The 19,718-nt window shown below is 40.5% G+C and overlaps 3 protein-coding genes and 1 non-coding gene across 4 annotated transcripts; 3 read left to right on the top strand and 1 right to left on the bottom strand.

Moving 5' to 3' along the window:
* The first annotated feature begins 2,312 nt into the window (after window positions 1-2,312).
* On the top strand, window positions 2,313-3,676 carry LOC137199927 (syntaxin-11-like). Its single transcript, XM_067614541.1, has one exon. It carries the CDS (start codon window positions 2,314-2,316, stop codon window positions 3,286-3,288), a length of 975 nt encoding a protein of 324 aa, XP_067470642.1. The 5' UTR covers window position 2,313; the 3' UTR covers window positions 3,289-3,676.
* Window positions 3,677-4,357: 681 nt separating this feature from the next.
* Window positions 4,358-7,425, top strand: stx11a (syntaxin 11a). Its single transcript, XM_067613262.1, has 2 exons — window positions 4,358-4,874; window positions 6,526-7,425. Exon 2 carries the CDS (start codon window positions 6,531-6,533, stop codon window positions 7,410-7,412), a length of 882 nt encoding a protein of 293 aa, XP_067469363.1. The 5' UTR covers window positions 4,358-4,874; window positions 6,526-6,530; the 3' UTR covers window positions 7,413-7,425.
* A 1,677-nt stretch (window positions 7,426-9,102) lies between these two features.
* trnal-uaa (transfer RNA leucine (anticodon UAA)) lies at window positions 9,103-9,185 on the top strand. Its single transcript has one exon. It is a non-coding gene; the product is annotated as a tRNA-Leu (tRNA).
* Window positions 9,186-11,618: 2,433 nt separating this feature from the next.
* Window positions 11,619-17,661, bottom strand: fbxo30a (F-box protein 30a). Its single transcript, XM_067613261.1, has 3 exons — window positions 17,438-17,661; window positions 14,520-16,585; window positions 11,619-14,400 (listed from the first exon to the last, which is right to left on the bottom strand). Exons 2-3 carry the CDS (start codon window positions 16,521-16,523, stop codon window positions 14,197-14,199), a joined length of 2,208 nt encoding a protein of 735 aa, XP_067469362.1. The 5' UTR covers window positions 16,524-16,585; window positions 17,438-17,661; the 3' UTR covers window positions 11,619-14,196.
* Between the last annotated feature and the right edge of the window lie 2,057 nt (window positions 17,662-19,718).

Below are 19,718 nucleotides of genomic sequence, written 5' to 3'. Positions count from 1 at the left end.
TATTTTTCGCATGCTTTCAGTGTCCACTGTCAGTGTGTCTGGTAACTTCTGTTTTTGATATTATCTTACATATTTGCTTTTTTTTCTCTCTTTCGAGGCCTCAGCTTAACATCAGTCTCTTTTCACATCACTTGCTGTGCTGTTACACATGAAAAATAACTTGGAAATCAGAAAAAACTTAAAGTGTACTTGAGTAGCAGATGACCCGAGGATATAGAAAAATGTACAGTACATAAAGAAACATCAGTTGTCATCTTCATGGTGAATCCTCAGGAGGATTGGCCTCACCTTCCTGAAACGTCACCCTGTGCCTCCATGTGACAAAAAAGGAATGCAGAAAGTTTTGTTTCTGAAAATCCTTTCCTCTTTAAAAAAAAGTCAGTGATCATGGTAAACATTCTCACAAAATTATTCGACGCTGCTCGTTGGACTGAACTACCATTTCCATGATCAGCTTGTGAGGAAGACGCATCTGCAAACCCTCTACAGATAACTAACAGCCATAAAAGTAAGGTATAATAATTCTGTCAGTGCAGTCTTACATACTTGCATACGTATTAGGTTTGACTGTGGCAGCAATTTAAGTCAGATTTTAGACCATCTGAACTGAAAATAGAGTACAGATGAAAAAACTTCAAATCAGGCCTTCTTTACACTCACTCTCGTGGAAAAGTGTGTTAAAAATAATTAAAAACGTTATATTTATCTGCAGTAAAAATCAACTCACAAAAAACAAAACGCTGGTTCATGCCTGCTGTTTGTCAGACTGTGCAGGATTGCTGATTCACTGTCTTAAAACACCTAAATCCTAAATATCACCACTTACTTAACACCGGATTACATGCTGAAATACTTTTTATACTATACTTTACTGCTTAAAAACTTGTTTGTTAAGCGCTGGGAGAGATTAAATGTCCTGGCGGTTCAAGCGCATTCATCTAAGATATACTTGATACTGAAGAGGAAGAGGAGAGAAAATGCTCTCACATGGCTGCTACACATATTGATTGCAAAACTTTTAAATTGTCATGCTTTCAGTAAGATTGATGTTTTGTGCCTGACTGAGCTCAGGCCTGTCAGACATTTTCAGTCACTGCTCAGGAAACTTTTAACACAAGAACACCTATGAGTTTGTTTCTTGCAACTGATCATTCTTTGTCTGGTTTGCCTTTTTACCTTCTTCCTCTTTGTTGATTCTGTTTCAGTGTTTACAAAAAAAAGGGGAGAGTTTGCACACAGGATTCTGTTTTGATAGGATTGATCAGTTTCTTCAGCACAGGGGACGAAAATGCACAGATGTTTTGGCTGAGCCTTCGTGAGTGCAGTTTCAGGACTGAAGTGTGCCTTCTCTGGTTTTTACAGATTAAGATCAGTTTACTCATCATGTTACAACTGTATAAAGTCTTCTATGACTCTGCAGGAGCTTTCTAGTCGAAGAAAATGAGCCTGATGGTGTCTTATGATTTTCTTGAGTTTGGCTTGAGAATTCTAATATTTGACAGAAGGCTGGAGGCATGATGTTTGAAAGAAGAGGGCATTAACATGCAAGGAAGGTCTAATAAAAGACACTATTAAGTTGCATTATAGGAATTATAAGATCCAGCGTCTGTTTCTTGCAAGGAAGTGTTGCTGAAGTAGTCTGTAAAGGTTGTTTTTTTACTTGTCACCAATAATGAGGGTCAATCAGTTCATCACAAAGAGCAAGTTACTACCTCTGGTTTAAAAAAACAACAAAAAAACAAATAACTTTATGTGTCTTAGTGGTTCACAACTTTCTTGGGTGACCCCTTAAAATGATGCAGTCCACTTGTGAACTTTTGTCACAGGTTATATATTCCACCAAAGACAACTTTTTTGCACTTGTTTTATACAGTCTCATAGCTCAGCTGAAAAGGTTCATGTTTAGCTGACTGATTGATTTATACTGCAGATAACTTTGTTGCAGGCATACCGCTGCAGATGAATGCTACAGAATAATGATACTGAATGGGGCCTCCTTTTGTATGGATTGCTATGATTCAATGGTGTTTTTACTTCATGTACATGATCTCATACATCTGGGTGCCCCAGGATGCTATAAATATGATGTTATGATGTTATCTTTCTCTAAGCTCTGAAGAAGGCACACATTTGCTGAAACGTCATTCTAAAGTCCCTCTACAGCACTTTCTTTGCAAGTTATTTTACTTGTTTTCCATCTAAAGGGATTTCCCCTCTTAGCTTCTCAGATTGTTTCATTTCTTAGAGACTCGAAAATATCAGTATTTTACAAGAAATAAGCAAAAATTAGCGAAGAAAATGTGGAGCAGAAATATGTTTTCATTCTTCCTTGTCCCATTAATCATCTTGTGGCCCCTCGGCTTTATCAATCTTGCATTTTTTTGTGTCATCCTCCTTTCAGACATGAAAGACAGGCTGAGGCACCTCCACGAGGAGCAGACTGACTGTGAGGGCTTCAGCACAGTGGAGCTGGACAACCTGTCAGAGCATGAAGCAGCAGCAGGAGCAGCAGCAGCAGCAGCAGCAGAATCACATCCTGACCCGGACCTGGATGGTGTTCTGCAGGAGGCCCAGCAGATACGTCTGGAGATCCAGCAGATCCAAAATGACATCAGCGAGCTGAAGGATGTGAACTACCAGACTTTGAACAAGACCTCACACCTCAGTGCAACAAAGCGGGACGCCAATGCAATCGGGGCAGATGTTAAACGCAGAGGAGAGTCTGTGCTGCAGCGGCTGCACAAGATGAATGCTCTCAGTGGAGAAATGGAGGCTCAGCGTGGCAGCAGTGACCCAACAGCACGTATTGCTCTAACACAATACCAATGTCTCAGCAATGCTCTGCGAGAGGCGATGATCAGCTACAATGACACAGAGATGAGCCACAGGGAGGCTTGTAAACGGCAGATCCAGAGGCAGATGGAGGTGGTGGGCCGGGAGGTCAGTGAGGAGGGGCTGAGGGAGATGATGGAGAGTGGGGAGTGGAATGTGTTCAGCGACCAGCTAGAAGGCAAAACAGCCCACTCTGCGTTGTTACAGATCGAGAGCCGTCACAAAGAGCTGCGGGAGCTGGAGAAGAGAATCGAGGGGATCCAGGAACTGTTTCTGGATGTGGCTGTGCTCACAGAGGAGCAGGGAGCAACTGTCGAAAACATCCAGAAAAATGTCCAAAATACTGAAGTGACCACTCAGGAAGCGCTGGTTCAGCTGGATAAAGCCACCAAATCTGATAAAAACAACCCCTTCAAGCAGCTGTTTTGTAGCTGCTTTCCATGTTATTATAATTAAGTCTGATGGGGGCCAGTGGTTTTGGATCAGGTCTGCTTCTAGTCCATGCGGTGAAAACCTTAAGACATTGTTCTCAATCACATGTACCTTCAAAAAACTGTTTCGATATGAGGTCAAGAACGAACTTTGAATTTCAGCATTTGAGCCAAAGTGGACGAAAAGTCCTTAAAATCGTCAGAAAAAATCTTAATTTGAACTCATCTACAGTTCAATGGCAACTGGTCATGTGGTCACATGATGTATGATTGAAAGCCAGTGGTGGAACGCAACTCAAATACTGTATATGAGTACAAACTCGGGGTACTACTTGAGTATTTCCATTTTATGCTACTTCCTACTTCTGCTCCACTACATTTATCCGACAGTTACAGTTACTAGTTACATTACATATGAAAACTTTTACATCTAAAATGTACAATCAGATTACAAAATATGTTGTTAAAGATTAAACTGTCCAACAGTATATAAAGCACTTAACCAACCAACAGTCTTCAACTCAAAGATATTCAGTTTACTGTCATAGAGGACCAAAGAAACCAGAATATATTCACATTTAAGAAGCTGGAACCAGAGAATTTACACTTTAAGAGTCATTATGATGCCATTTACATACATTTAGTCAAGTTACATTATAAATTGAGTAGTTTTACTTGTAATGGAGTATTTTTACAGTATGATGCTTACTTTTTACTAGATTAAAGCAGTGATTCTCAAACTTTTTCACGTCAAGGACCCCTAAACTGACACAAATCAGACCACGGACCCCCCTCTGATAAGATTTTTGCTTTTAGATGTTTTATTACATAGAGTATATGAAACCTATGACCAAAATATTCATACATTCTGTCATTGTGTTACTTATGGATGGAATTATAGTGAAAATATATTGTTCCCCTTTTTGCTGGGGACCCCCTGGAACCCCCTAAAGGATGCCTGGGGGTCCCTGTACCCCACTTTGAGAACCACTAGATTAAAGGATGTGAATCCTTCCTCCACCACTGTCAAAAGCTCCAAGTCAGCCACTAAATGGACCTTGTGATGAGACTACTTTGTCAACTGCTGTTTTCAAGGTCAAGATTGAACTTTGAATTGTTAGATAATGACTCTTTAATTGTTTTACTTGTCTGATTTGTGGAAGACTTCAAAAGGTTTCTTATTTCTGAAAAAGCTTTTAAAAGGTTTGTGTCTCTCATATGCCATCCTGACAATAAACAGCTCACAAATCGAAGTCTTAACATCCTCATTACATAATTTGAAAGTCACCAGCGCGCTTTGATATTCAAAAAAAAAAAAAAAAGTCTTCCTTGACTCAAAGCAGGGGAGGCTGTGAAGCGTGTGAAATGAGGGGGGAGGGCGTGATCTTCCGCACTAATATACCTGTTGCTATATGCTGCAGGCTGTCAGTGTGTCAGCTTAATGTCTTGACTGCGAGACCTCATTTAATGCACACACTTGACCTTTGTTTATGTTGAAATTTGGAGATTTAACGGAGAGAAAAAAGAGGAAATGAGTTTTTTCGTGGTCGCCTCTTCTGCTTTAGCGAATCTATTGGTGTAAGACCGTCGGAGGGAAACACAACAAGCAAGGTACGTGTCTTCTGTTTTTTGTTGTATGGTTGTGATATTTAATATATTGGCTGATATAATCGATTAACTGATTTGTAGGCTCAGAACTGGCCACTATAGTACAGGCGGATTTCTGTTTACTTTATATTCTCCTCATTATCCTCACTTGTAACGGCCAGTGATGCTTTAAGGTTTGTTCATCTGATTTATTCCTGTCCTAAAAACATTTTGAACATTAACTGCACCCCACTAATGCTGCTCAAACAGTTTCTTTCACTGCTCTTTTAAGTCGACGCCCTGTAATTAATTTCTATCTGCGATGAAAACGTCACAGCTGAGGAAGTAACTTGTCAGTTTCCTTTTGAGGAGTTAAAAAACAGATAGCTACTGAACCGTGTCTCTTAAGAAGAAAGTACGTCTAAGTTTTATAGGACTAAATAAGTTGCTGAAGCCCTGAAGGTTTTTAGAAAATAATTACTTTTATTGAATTTTCCAAGCTCTATACAAAAAGGTGTCCCATGAGAAAAAACTCAATATAGTGCACAGAATATTTTAGAAATCTTTGAAATCCACAACCCCACCCAGTCCACCCATCTCTCCCCAACAAGCTGCAATGCATTAAAATGATATTAACACATAGTAGCCTACATGTTGATACAGCTCATTCACAAAATCTGAAATTCTTGCACATGTATATGACAATATCCAAATTTTTTTTTATCCTGGTGATCATAGCAAAACAGGATGTGAAGGGTGTCAGTATTTTCCTAAACCTAACAGATTTTCCTCTTATGGTTTCTAAATGGAACATGACATCTTCCAACCACCTGCCATGAGAAGGGGGATTTAGATTTTTCCAATTACTTGAGATCAGGCATGATGGTGGAAGAAGCACTCAGATGTTTTCCTTGAGTAAAAGTATCAATGCAACACCAGTTCAAGACTTGTACTGCAAGTGAAAGTCCTGCATTCAAGACCTTATCTAAGTACTATTATCAGTGCTCATTATGCAGAAAATTCCCCCTGTGACTGTCATATTATTATACATTACATTATTAGATTGTTTTTGCTGATGCATCAGAGCATTAAGCATCATTTTAATGTTGTGGCTGGTGGAGGTGGAGCCAGTTATACACTAACTACTTTATGTACAGTTGTGTAGTGTAGTCCTTTAGTCCAGTTAATCCCAAACTTTTAGTATATCTATCAACTAAGGCTTCAACTCACCAATAAATTCTTAAATCTGGAAGATCATACCCTTAGTTTCTGTATTACATGATGATAAAGTGTCAATGGGAGTGATTGCATTCGGAAATCAGTTGTAAATATCAATAAAAGTGAGTGTTTGCAAAATTATATGTTAATGCTAGCTGTTCAAAAGATGCACAACTCCATCTACTGTATGCAATGATCTTTAACTGAATCCTGTTACATGCCAGGCATGATCTAAAGCCAGATCTATAAATGCTGTAATAAAAAGATGGTTGGACAATATGGGTGCCAATATGGAAAGGCTTTCTAGGTTATAGTGTCCAGATTTTAGGTGATTGGTGGCTGAGCTAATAAGGCAAAGGATACTAAAGAAAGAGAAGGAAAGATCCTAAAAGTTTAAAAAAAATAATTGACAGAAAGGTTTAAAGATGTCAGTTAAAGCTCCTGACTCCCCTTGCAGGCGAGATGAGGGACAGACTGTCTGAGCTGCATACCATCACCCCCAAGCCTGCAGAGGAGCGCGGGCCTGAGGAGGGCGATGACTCTGATGAGGATGGGATTGCTCTGGAGCAACATGCCATCGTGTTTGAGGGAGACGATGTGATGGAGGGCATCTACAAAGAGGCCCACGTGATGAGGAAGGAGATGCTGCTGCTCAAAATGGACGTGAAGCGTCTCGGGAAGCAGAACACCAGGTTCCTCACATCTGTCAGGAGGATCAGCAGCATCAAACGGGACTCCAATGCGCTCGGACGTGACATCAAGGCCAGAGGGGAGGGCATTTATGCACGCCTGGAGAAGCTTGGGAAGCTGAGCAAGGAGCTGGAGGAGGAGCACGGGCCCACCTCGGCTCTGGCTCGCATGGTTCGCTCGCAGTATTTCTCTCTGACCAGCGCCTTCCACGAAGCCATGTCTGAGTACAACGCGGCCGAGATGGCACAGAGGGAGAACTGCAAGACTCGCATCCAGAGGCAAGCGGAGATCATGGGCAAGGAGGTGACCAGGGAGCAGATAGACGAGATGATCGAGACGGGCAAGTGGAACGTCTTCTCGGACAATCTCCTGCTGGAGGGGAAGACCGCCAGATCTGCTCTGACGGAGATCGAGAACCGGCACAAGGAGCTGCTGGAGCTGGAGGGCCGCATCCGGGACATTCATGAGCTTTTCTTCCAGATGGCCCTGCTGGTGGAGGAGCAGGGCTGCATGCTGAATAATATAGAATCAAATGTGTGTGCAACTCAGGACTATGTTGTCAAGGCCACAATTCAAGTCAAAAAGGCTGTGAAGTACAAGAAAAACCATCCATGCAAAAAACTGTTTTGTTGTTGCTTCCCTTGCTGCAAATGACACAGCATCACTGTTATTTTTTTTTTTATCTCTCAATGTCCAGATAATATCAAGGTTAGATTCAAATCAGCTTCCTACGCATTGACCTCATTTTAAGGCAATGAATACTAGGCAGAATATACTGGATGTCCATATTTCACACTCATCATTTTCATCACTGAGCTGGTCTGAGAAAGATCAGCAGTTCAAACCACACGTCCAAATGCAAACGTGTACAGTGTGATATGAGTGCTGCATTTCCTGAATCTTAATGAGAACAGCTCAATTACTGTAAAAACATCTACGCTATAATTTAACGCATAACTCAGCTTTGTCCTTGCACTTTCAGCTTTCATGTTTTCTAATGTTATTTTTAGATATTTAAGTGATGTATAATATGGTTTATTTCTAAATAAATGCCTTTGGGTGGCTAATTTTGACAGCCTGAATGTAGCTTAACTTGAACTTTAAGTCTGCTTCTTAGAGCCATTGCTAAATAAGTCTTTAGTAATACAGTGATCACACCATACTGTGGTTAGGTGGGGAGGCAAGATAGATTTGTGTGGATTGTGCAACTTCAAAATGGCCACCCATTGCTGTTATTATCACCAGCTATAGGCCAGAGCTTGCTGTTTCTCAAGATCTGTTGCTTCACACGAAAGACTGTTTCTCAGAAACAGACCTGTTTGATGTTCAGTGAAATGTCCCCCTGTAGTGTAAGAGTGGGTACTTCTGGCACAACTTCACCTACTGCCATGGTGCACAGAGAAGGAAATAAGTCTGAAGAGGTCAAAACTCCAGTAGAGCTGAAACATTTAGTCGATTAGTCAATCCGCAGAAAATTAATTCATTGTCTTTAGTCATTTTTAAGACAAAATGTCCAAAGTCTCTGATTCCGCCTTCTCAAAGGTGAATATTTTCTGGTTTCTTTAGTCTTTTATGATAGTAAACTGAATATCTTTTGGTTGTGGACTGTTGGTCAGGACAAAAAAAGACATTTAGAGATGTCACCTTGGGCTTTGAGAAACAAAGCATAATTTTTCACCATTTTCTGACATTTTATAGTCCAAACAAGTAATCGATTAATTGAGAAAACATCGACAGATTAATTTGTAATGAAAATAGTTGGTAGTTGCAGCCCTAAATGCCACACGCGACCAAAGTCAGTCAGATTGTATTAATCAGGCAGGTTTTCTCAGATTTGTCCACACAAAGCATGCATTCAAATCAGTGTGTACATATGTTCAGCCAGGCAGTGTGCCAATAAAGAATGTGAAACTAGGTCAGAGTCCTTTCTGTTTGCATAGCAGGCCTATCTCTCTGTTATGTGGGTGAAATGATAATCAAATTTAAAAGACCATTATTTCCTGTACGTGTGGCTGTCCATCAGTCACTGGGGGGGGATTCCCACTCATCACCGGGTGAACTGAAGCTCCGTGACTGAGAGCATCACTCCTCATACAGCACAGGAGAGACGCCAGTGGGTGTTTTCAGAATAACTGCCTCTGCTCAGTGTTGAAACGGCTTTCAGGGCTGTAATGATTGCACTTCCTCAGCAGCGCCGTGTGGTTTGTGGTGGGCATTTACTGGTAGCAGGACTGGTTTTATTTGCACTGCGGCGCCATGAGTTTACTCAGGTGGGTTTACCTGGTATTCTGTTGTTGTCCAGCTACTCGGACTGTCTTTGTTTGATGGATGGCGCTATGTCGTCACCAGGATGGCCGAGTGGTTAAGGCGTTGGACTTAAGATCCAATGGACAATAGTCCTCGTGGGTTCGAACCCCACTCCTGGTAGACAACAGCAATTTTAACCAGATCACCTGCGCAGGTAAACATGATAATAAACAATAGTTTGATTGTGAAGCCTGTATAGACGGTGAAATGCTAAATTTAGCAGTTGCAATCCTCGGAAGAGACGCTGTTGAGATGTTGTTCATCCCGAGTGAGAAGTAATACCACTGGCTTACATATATATATATATGTTATATATATACATATATATATTATAAGTAAAGATCTTTATCACTGTTTGGGCTTTATTGCTTATTTCTGATAAGAAATAATTCCAGATATATTTCCTAATCTTGTACATTTTAAGTGAAATCCAATAAAGTGTATAGAGTTCAGTGATCTGGTATAAAGTGTGGTCAGATCATAAGTCCAGTATGTTCCACTGGGGAGGCGCTAAGATTTGTCCAGACTTCTCCTCCTCCGGGGGGTCAACAAGTACCTGTTTGATTGCCATGTCGCTGCCGATTGGTCCGCTGTATTACCATGGCACATCTTGTTTTCTCACAATTTAAAACGCACAACACTTAGGATTAAGTATAAGTTTCCTGTCCTAAAGCTGCCACTTGGAATAGGATCATTTTCTACACCACTTTGCGATTCTCTTGTTTCTAACCAGTTGTTTCTCAATACCGTTTCTCATTGTAGATGACAACGAAATACGCTATTTACAAATTGTTTATGGTTCTGGGTTTAGTCTATTGAAGAACCAGGGTACCCCCCATCCCATCCCCTCCTCTCCCCTTCCAATCGTGTAGAACCTACGGTGGCCGTGAAACTCGCGAAAAACGCGAAAGGCCTCTCTAGAGCCAGTGTTTGTCCGTTCTAGGCTACTGTAGAAACATGGCGGTGCAACATGGCGGACTCTATGGATGAGGACCATCCATGATGAGGACCCGCTTTATGTAGATATAACTAAAGAGCTCATTCTAAGGTAACAAAAACACAACAATTCTTATTTTCAGGTGATTATACACTAATGACAACGTACTTATGAATATTATATTCAATTTCTGCCAATATGTCTGCGAATAGATCCCTTTAAATCCTACACACTGGTCCTTTAAAGGTAACTCATTACTATGAGTTATAATTAACAAAAGTGCACGTTTAAAAACCGCAGAGGAAACACCTTGACTCAGCTGTTGTCACGCAGCACAGCATAGCTGTTAAAATAGGTTGTGAAAATGAGTTTCCATTTCCTCTCAATCTAAATTCAAGGCAGCATTCACATATGTGTGAAATGTAAACAAAAAGACAGCCCCACCACACATAACATGTTTTCAGTACACACCGTACCACCCCTGAAGTGAGAAAAGCTCACATTAGAGAACAATAAAATGTGTTCATTGTTTTCTGATGATGCAATGATGGCCAACACAAGAGGGAACAGATCTCTGCATTGTTAATTATTACTTTAAAAGCTTCTATTTATATCACTATCCAGTTACATGTGAATATAGTGTACTTGTAATTATATTTAACATTGACAGGGCTTTAAATGTATTTGACCTGCATCGTATAAATACAACTCAACGAGGCGAATCAATCATTGGAAGGACTGCAGTAATATTTCTGTCTGGACAAAGGATCAACTGAACTGTGTCGGTCTGGCGCCATCTAGCTGTAGGAGATGGAAACATGTTGTCACTAAACTGTTCATTTAACTTATGTCTGACTGTAGTGAAACAGCATTGAATCACCTGTCTGCATTCATGATTAGTATCACTCGATTGGACACACTGGATTAAGTCCCAAAAAGGCAAAATTTCAACCTTCTTCTATAACTTTTTTTTGCAACTACTTCAATTTTATATAATGTATCTGGATGCTTGTATTGTAATAATTGACTTTTTTGTTTTGTTCGATCGCTTGACTGTGATATCTTCAGGATGTAATCAATTTTGTGCACACTTGAAATGTCTTTTTCAGTCAAATCAAGTTTCGGGAGCTTAAATCCAGTGTGCAGATACTTTTCTATTTTTACTTTGTTTAATTTAATCACACACCTGCAGGATGTGGACACAGCTACCTTTCACCAGTCTTCATTTTTAACCAGGAAGCTCCCCTGTTGAAACAGATCACCTAGAAGCAGCTGATCTGTGTTGTTCAGGATACATTGAATGGTGTAAAATTTCTGTACTTAAGTTGATGTGGGTGTCATTGTTTTTTTTAATTTAAACACTGTATGTGTTTTATTTCTTAGTTTAAGGTTGAATGTGTTGTGTTTCTTTGTTTTTTAACACCTTGTGACCATGTTGGAAATAAGTGTTTTCACTTTAACATGTTATCCCTTGGATTTTGTTTTGTGCCTGTAATCCATAAATAAAACATATATTAGGATTTGGCTGGGATGGAAACCTTTGGTCTTGGCCCTTGAAAGTTTTGAGACATTGAAACATTAAGAACTACTGCAATAAAAAAGGTCAAAAACGAACATTTAAAAACTGAGAGCCTCTTTATTAAAATGCTTCAAAAGTCAAACAAATGAAGCTGGCATATTGTGGTGAAAACACACTTCAGCAGGAGTGAAAACAAAACTTAAAAACGCTGATGAAGATGTTGATACACTCCAGGTGCCTGCAAAGACCGACTGCATCACTAAAAAAACAAAAGAAGTGTGCTGCAGAAACACATTTGTCTTAACATTGTATGAACCTCAGTAGAGCAAAAGACTGATTAAATGCTCAGGTTCTCATTCTGCTCACACATTTCACAGGATTAAACCTGATACAAGACATAAAAAAATGCAACTTAATATGAAAATGTACTAAACCAATGCACTGTGCCTGAGAAATAAACTGTATATAATATAAATGAGGCTGCAACTTGACTCAACTGACTGAAATATTTTTTTCCAAAGACACCAAACTCAAACATGCAAAACATGAGGGAGTATTAACTCCTGCTACTTGAGCAAAGACAACCCCGAGCAATAGGATTTAAATTTTACAGTACATGCCTTCATGTGCAAATCAATAATGCAAATACAAGTCTAGACGTTACAGAGGCAGATTTTTTTTTCTTTCAAAAATGAGAGTACCAGTACAAAAAAAAAAATAAACACAGATTGGGACTTCTAAGAATAAAAAGACAGTTTAGTTCCAACATTGCCTGGGCTTTACATCAAACTTCAGAAATATAAAAACAAACAAAAACACACTTTTTTTTCTCAAAGGAATATCATTGTTTTTCTCCTCATGAGTAATCAGTTACTCTTGTGATATTCAACTAATTTTGTATTATTTTTGTATTTGTATTACACAAAATATATTTAAAAAGGTGTTCGACAAGCCTGATCGAACAAGATTCAAACAGCATTTTTGCTGACTGGACTCCAGGTGTGCAAAGCTTGTCGCGTCATACCCAAGAAGACTTGAGGCTGTAATTGCTACCAAAGGTGCTTCAACTATGTACTGAGTAAAGGGTCTGAATGTCAACGTGATATTTCAGTGTTTCCTTTTTAAAAAATTTGAAAAAAATGAAAGGCTGCAACGTAACAAAATGTGGAAAAAGTGAAAGGGGTGTGATTACTTTTTGAATGCACTGTAATATGTTAGTCCAGCACTGCAACACACACTATTATGTTATAATAATACTGAGCGGTACACCAGTCAGTTCTAAGACCGCACAATAATCAAGTAGCTGACGAGTATGTGACAATGTGTTACTGTCAGCTGTTTTCTTGACTAAACACAATCCACTGCTAGTGTTGGTCAGCACCTACTGACAAAGCTTCATGCTAAAACCCTGAGACACTAACATTTGAACACAGTGGAGTGCCAAAAATAAATTTCAACCATGATAAATAATGATTATAAACATAATTAGTGATGTTCATTAGTTGGAGGGAAGCGTGTGCCCGTTATACTTCTTAACGCCTGGCCTGCAGGGTTTGTTTTTTGAGGTCTGACACTGAGGGAAGGAAACAGAGTTTTCTGCTCACTAACCACAGTCACTGATGGATTCTTAAACTCACTGAGTACATTCATTTTACTAGTTGTTACACTTTTTTTGGATAAAAGAACCTACAAACAATTGCTGGTTACGCATCAAAGTAGCTAGTAGAAGAGACAAACCACAAGCCAACCACAGCTAAACAGTACTGCCATTTGGCTGGTGAATAGTGTTATTTCATCTCTCACTTGACTAACATGCCAGCCCATTAGTCAGAAGTGAGATACAAGAAAGATGGACCACCTTTGTTATGGATATAACTTGAGCAGCATGTGCCAAACCACAAAACACACTACATTTAAAAAACACCAAACATGATGGTGACATGCTTATGCTGGTGAACAGAAGTCAACAACCACAGTGAATATATTCGGCCTGTAAAACGGCATACATTGTGCACAGCTACAACAGATGTTTGGTCAGTCTTAAAATGGAGAATTAAAGCCATGAAATCTATGAGCTCTAAGTAGTACACATATGGTCGCTCTAGGTATCAGGATAAGATATAAAACCGTGCAAGATACCAGTAAACTGTTCCAGCTAGAAGCAGCTGAGAAATCTCACCGAGATATTCTGAACAACCTCATGACTAGAAGATCAAGTGTATCACAAGTTAAGGCTCTACTCTTACCTCCAATGTAGCACAGTACTGACTTTTTGATATAAAAATAAAAAATCCTACATCAAAACATCTGATTATTTACACAAAGTCAGAGTTAGATAAGGGTACAACACTGGTATTCATAAATCCAGTGAGTGGAAGATACAAGGCTCGCTCTTCAATCAGCTTGTTTACAGTGCCGACTTGTGATTGCAGCATGTCAGCCTGAAAAATTAATCGGCCCAACACTGGCTTTGTCTTATTTATGGGTGTGAAAATTTTCTTTCACTGTGAAGCAAAGAACAAACAGTTTCTGACTTCCAACCAGGAGTTTTTTCTTTTTGAGGTTGGGAGTGACTGGTATTTCTAACATCTGTAAACACTGGAGGAAAATACATCTGTATTTGAGTTCTGATGGTCTCAAATGTCAAAAAGCTCACTTTATATTAAAAGGATCGCTTATGCTACTGGTTTGAGAACTGAACGTAAACACCTCCCTTCTTTTGTGAGCTCTCTGGTGAAACACATGCATGGCAGAGGGATCGCCTCCTCCCGACGGGCAATCGTATTGAACTTGCACTTTTTGAGGTGGTCGGCCATGCTGGCAATGTTGGCAAACTTCCACTCGTTCACTGTACCGAAAGCTGTGCTGAATCTCCACACCTGAAGGACAAACAACGAATTGACTATTACTTCTCATGCATTAGGATTACAGCTATAGCAACACAGCAGGTGCGTGAAGCTGATTATCAAATGTGTTTATTAAAATAATAATAACTAACCTTGTCTGTGATCTGCCATGAAGGAGACCCATCAGCACGCCGTTTCTTCTCCCACAGCAGGACGACCATGCCACGCATCTGGAGCAGGCTGGCACACACATCCCTCATGGTGCGGGACACTCTGGACAGCTGACACAAGCTGAAGCTGTCCAGGAAGCTTGCTACATGTTGCAACACCTCAAATGGAAGACCGCTGAACTGATCGCACTTGGAGCCAAAGTGGCAGGTGTTTCTTGGGACCCCAGTTTTTAGGGGTTGACCAGGCTGAACCCCAAAAGAGCCGAGGTGCCTGTCGTGGATGATTCGGAAGCCCTGTACTGAAGGGCAGAATCGTCTTTGGGAGTAGGTGCAGCCATAATAGGCCAAGGGGCAGCGTTGCTCCATCCAACCATTGAGTCCAGCGTGGATATCCCCGTGAACATTTTTGAAATGAGATGAGAACTCATCCCGCCGGAACAACTGCCCACACACAAATGTGAACATGGAGCGCTGCTTGGTTTGGTATCGAGCCACACATTCAAGCACCAGGTCCAGTCTAAGAGTGTGGAAGGGGCTTGGGTTGGAAAGCTGTGGGCTGGCGTGATCGCACGCCGAGGCTGAAGCGATATCCCCCACCATGGTGTTGGTTGCGAGAATGGCTGAAGGAAAGGAGAATGTCTGCGTACCAAAATCAATGTGGTAGCCATCTACAAACCTGCTGTCTGAGATTCCTCGGCCTCCTGGAGAGTCACCGAGGCAAAAGAGCAATGCAGCAGTGATGAGATCAATGCCGTGGAGGCCCATGGGGTCGTCTGCTACTTCCAGGTCAGATGTGTCTACTGCCTTGTCCTCCATCTTTGCTCTGAACAAATATGGGTCTGACAGCAGAGCCCGGCGTCCGTTAAATGTAAACATACTTATCCCTCTAAGCACTTCTACATTCTGTAGTTTGCGCTCCAAGCACCTATACCTGAGTTCAGAGGGCAAATGTTGTAAGAAGTTGTTTCTTACGTGATCAGACAGCAGGAATGGCAGTGGAGGTGAAAGTGGTGCTTGCTGAGGAACTGGAGGTTCCAGTGCTACAACAGGCATGTAATTCTGAGGCATCTCTGGCCAGACAAGGTTGGAACCGTTTACTGGCTCGCTGATAAGGTCTTCTTTCTCTTCAAAAAACAACTCCACAAAATCATTTTCTTCTGCCCAGCTGATGCCATCATCTCCATCCGTCCCCACTGCGCAATCCACTCCACCCACTGCTCCAAGCTCACAATCTGAATCAGAGTCACTCTCTTGCATATCTACATTCTTTCCACCTTCAGCAACATAATCAGTGTGACAGTCACCATTTTCCCCATTGTGGAGTTCGCCGTTCTTATCTGTCTTTTCCCCATTCAAATTTCCAACAATTACTTCAATATCCTTAGAATTAGTGAGAATGTCCAAGGCTGCTGCTAAACTTCTACTTGTCTCCACTGAGGCCCTATACAACTCGTTATAAGGCTCCTCTTCCATTTCCATTGTTCCGTTACCCAACACTGTCTCTGTTACACTTGATGCTGTGGCCATTTTGTCACTTTCATCCACTTCCTTATCTCCGTTCTTTGACACAGTGGTCGTGACCTTCAGGGACTCTAATAGCATCCTCTGATCCTGCAGGGCCAGGGCCATGTCTAGCTGCTCCACCTCATCAAAGTCTTTGCTCAAGTTTTCATAGGACTTGCGATCGGCGTAGCTCACAGGCCAGCGGTTCCACTCCATAGTACAACACACTATACTTGCTGGGCAAGTCTCAAGGTGTTGTGCCATCTTGATCCTTGCGATAGAGAACGGGCAGCCAAACCCACTGTTTAGGCATGGCAGCCGTTCATACGGACACAGTAAACGATGTTCCTCTAGCTTGCACGAATGGAAAACTGCCCCACAGACAAGGGGGCAGCCAATGAGGTCGCAGGAAACACCGGTCTCTGGTCTTACCATGCATCTTCTGTTGATGCATTTAAGGCAGTGGGGGTGCAGATTCTCCATTTTGACTTGATTTCTCCTTGCCCAACTGATTCTGGCAGGGAAAAGGGGTGAAGAGTTCAACCCTGAAACAAAGACATAAACATATTTGTATCACAAGCCTTGACAAAGTACACGCATGCCATGGCAAATATTTATTCAGTAAGCATACAGATTGGTCAGCGGGAGCATAACATGCAACCGTCCAACATAACACACACACACACACACACAAGAGGTCCCATGCCTGCACAGTATTTTGTAACTACACATGTGCATGTTTACTAGATCTTTATGCTGTTCAGTCACATTTCACAACACTCCTCTTAGGTTACATGGTGACACCGGTTCTTCCAGGGCTTCAAGGCAAATCTGAACCCTCACCTTTAGGCTCTGAGAGGCTGCTCTTCATTCATGGAGTTTGGTGACAAGTGAGTCAACCCCTTAAGAAGTTCAAAAAGTTGTGCGCAACAAACCCACTAAGTAAAATACCTCTGAGTCATTACTTGTTTGCGTTGCTTGAATGTAGGGATTAGTTAGGATAAATAAAGCTGGCTTAATTGACACAAAACAATTATTTAAAGATCTGATGCAAGTCCAAACCGCAATGCCACACAGGAGAGCTATTGTTCAAGTCTTTGGTCAGCAACAGCTAGCTAAATTACGCAAGCATAGCTAAAAACACAAACAACACAACACCGGCTGTTTCCAACAATTATAACCAATTATAGTTTTAACACCAATAGTATGTGACCTTATTGTGTTAAACTACTAAAACTAGTTTTTATGATAAGTGCACGACGGACAAAGCTTAACAAATGAGATACAAAACTTTGTAAAACAAAAGAACATCAACAATATGGCCAGCCAACTAGCTTCGCTGCTACACTTGTTAGCCTGCTCAGTTAGCTAGCTGGTAGCTTCCAGAAACTGCTTACCCGAATTACGGGGCTCCCCGAGTTTCTTTTAATTGTATTTTTTGACTTCTATCAGCTCCGTCGACACCAACAAACACGGAAACTACACTTTCATAAGCATCCCGCCGTATCGAATGAGTCCAAATCTTATTTTTATATGAACTGGCTGCAGTTGGTTCTTCGGCTCTGAGACCTTCGCTGCTCTGAGTCGGTCGGTCGGCGTTTGTGTTGATCCTGCTGTGGGACGCCGCACCTCTACGTCATCACGTCGACGGCCGGTTTATGGACGCAGAACCGCAGAGCTGTGAGACAGCACTGAAATAGACAGACTGGGGAATACCCTGAGGCCAGTTTTACATGCAATCACTCATGAAATGTCTGTGCTGTTGTTTTTGGATTTTAATGAATACAGTCTCTTTGCCAGGCAATTCAAATTACTTATAAATCTATATATAGGAGAAATCAGTGGTAGAAAAGGTACTAAGATCTCCTCCACACATGTATTAAGACTTATAAAAATGATCTGCTTGGAACAATAATGTGTGTCTGATATGTTTTTTCCCACAAAAAATGTATAATTACTATGTTAAAATCCTAAAAGTGGCATCTATTCCTTCTCCCTCACTAAATATCCAGAATCTATGAGCATGCAAATATTTTTCATTGCAAAAGTTTAACTTCTGGACACAAGATGTCTCTTACTTCACTTTAAAGTACATTCTCAGTGTATTTACACTGGAGGCTTTCATACTGGACCACGATTGGCTTCCAAACTAGGCCCAACACAGAGAAACTTTCCACTTTCAGCAGATGAATATATAAACAGTCTTTCAGTGTCAAACTATGCACAGACATCATTCTGCACAGTGAAGCTCAAACATCCAAATGTAGGAACAAGACACATTCATCTGCTGAAAGTGGAAAGTTTTTCTGTGCTCACTGAAGAATCTAAGTTAAAGGGGCGTATCTATGAGCATGATTTGTGACATCACAACTAGTTTAAGACAGTCATGGTCTAGTATACAACTTACACAAGTGTGACGTGGAAACTTGAAGTATCCAGTGCACAAACACTGAGGATGGACTTTTCAGTGAAGGAGACATCCTGTGTCCAACAGTTAGACTTTTGAAAATGAAAACATCTACAAATTCATAGATTCTGGATTTTTAAGGGAGAAGGAGTAAATGTAATTTTTAAGAATTTCTGACTATGTAGTTGAATTTTTTGTGAAAAAAACAGACACAAATTATTATTGATATTGTATAAGTATTTTTACCCATACAATATTCATCCCAGCACTCCATTCAATATTTATTTCCGATCTATTTGCACTCTTACACACTTTTGCACTATTTGTATTCTGTTTACAATTCACAGAAATGGTTTCACCTGTATATAGATGTTGTATGTTGTTGTCCACTTGTTTCTATACGTATGTATTTTTCACCCGTTTGCTCGCACATAATAGTGAAATGCTTATGTTTAATTATCTTTGTTTGGCTTGTTGTCCTTGTGTATCTTTCTGAAGATTGTTGTGTGTAAGTACATTGAGAGCCACTAGAAACTGGAGTCAAATTCCTAACATACTTGGTCAATAAAGCTGATTCTGATTCTGATATCCTACTAACTTGCCTGTGTAGCCAGTGCCTGATATAGCTTGCTGCTCTGTGCCTTCACACCAACTATTAAAAACACAAGAGTCACACGGTTGCACTGGGTGACATGTTCCCACATTAACATGAAAACAGGCACAGTAGTTTGTTTTGGGTCAGTTACCCTTTCGAGGTGACGCAAATACTCACTAATGTGTATTAATCCATGGCTGAAATAGTCCCTAACGAATGCACTATTTAGTCACGTTGGACTAACCTTTGCTAAAAACTAGAGCTCAGCTGTTTTAGAAAATCATTTAGCCTTCATTAAAAATGAAACTATATATTTGTGACCATTTTTATTTATAGATTTACGTCTTAAGAGGGCATGAATGGACTTGGGTCTGAGTGTCTCAGACAAGTTAGGGAAGCACAGAGAAACAGACTCGCACACTGTTGGTTTTGTCTTTTTTTCTTATTGACAATAAGAGAAATATAGAATAAACCAAACCTTATGCTTTAATTAAAAGTAATAATTACACATGTAAAAATCCCTGCATTGAAACTTTTACTTTAGTAGATGTACAAAAGTATGGGCAGCAAAATGTACTTTTTTTTTAAAGTATCAATTGTAAAAGTACTCATTAAGAGGCAGATTGGCTCTTTTCAGAGTGTCATATATTATTGGATTATTACTGATGCTTTGCTG

The sequence above is a fragment of the Thunnus thynnus genome, chromosome 16, assembly GCF_963924715.1.
Source record: "Thunnus thynnus chromosome 16, fThuThy2.1, whole genome shotgun sequence".
Classification (NCBI taxonomy): domain Eukaryota; kingdom Metazoa; phylum Chordata; class Actinopteri; order Scombriformes; family Scombridae; genus Thunnus; species Thunnus thynnus.
The sequence above is the reverse complement of the archived record's forward strand: the minus strand, read 5'-3'. Positions and strand labels throughout refer to the sequence as shown.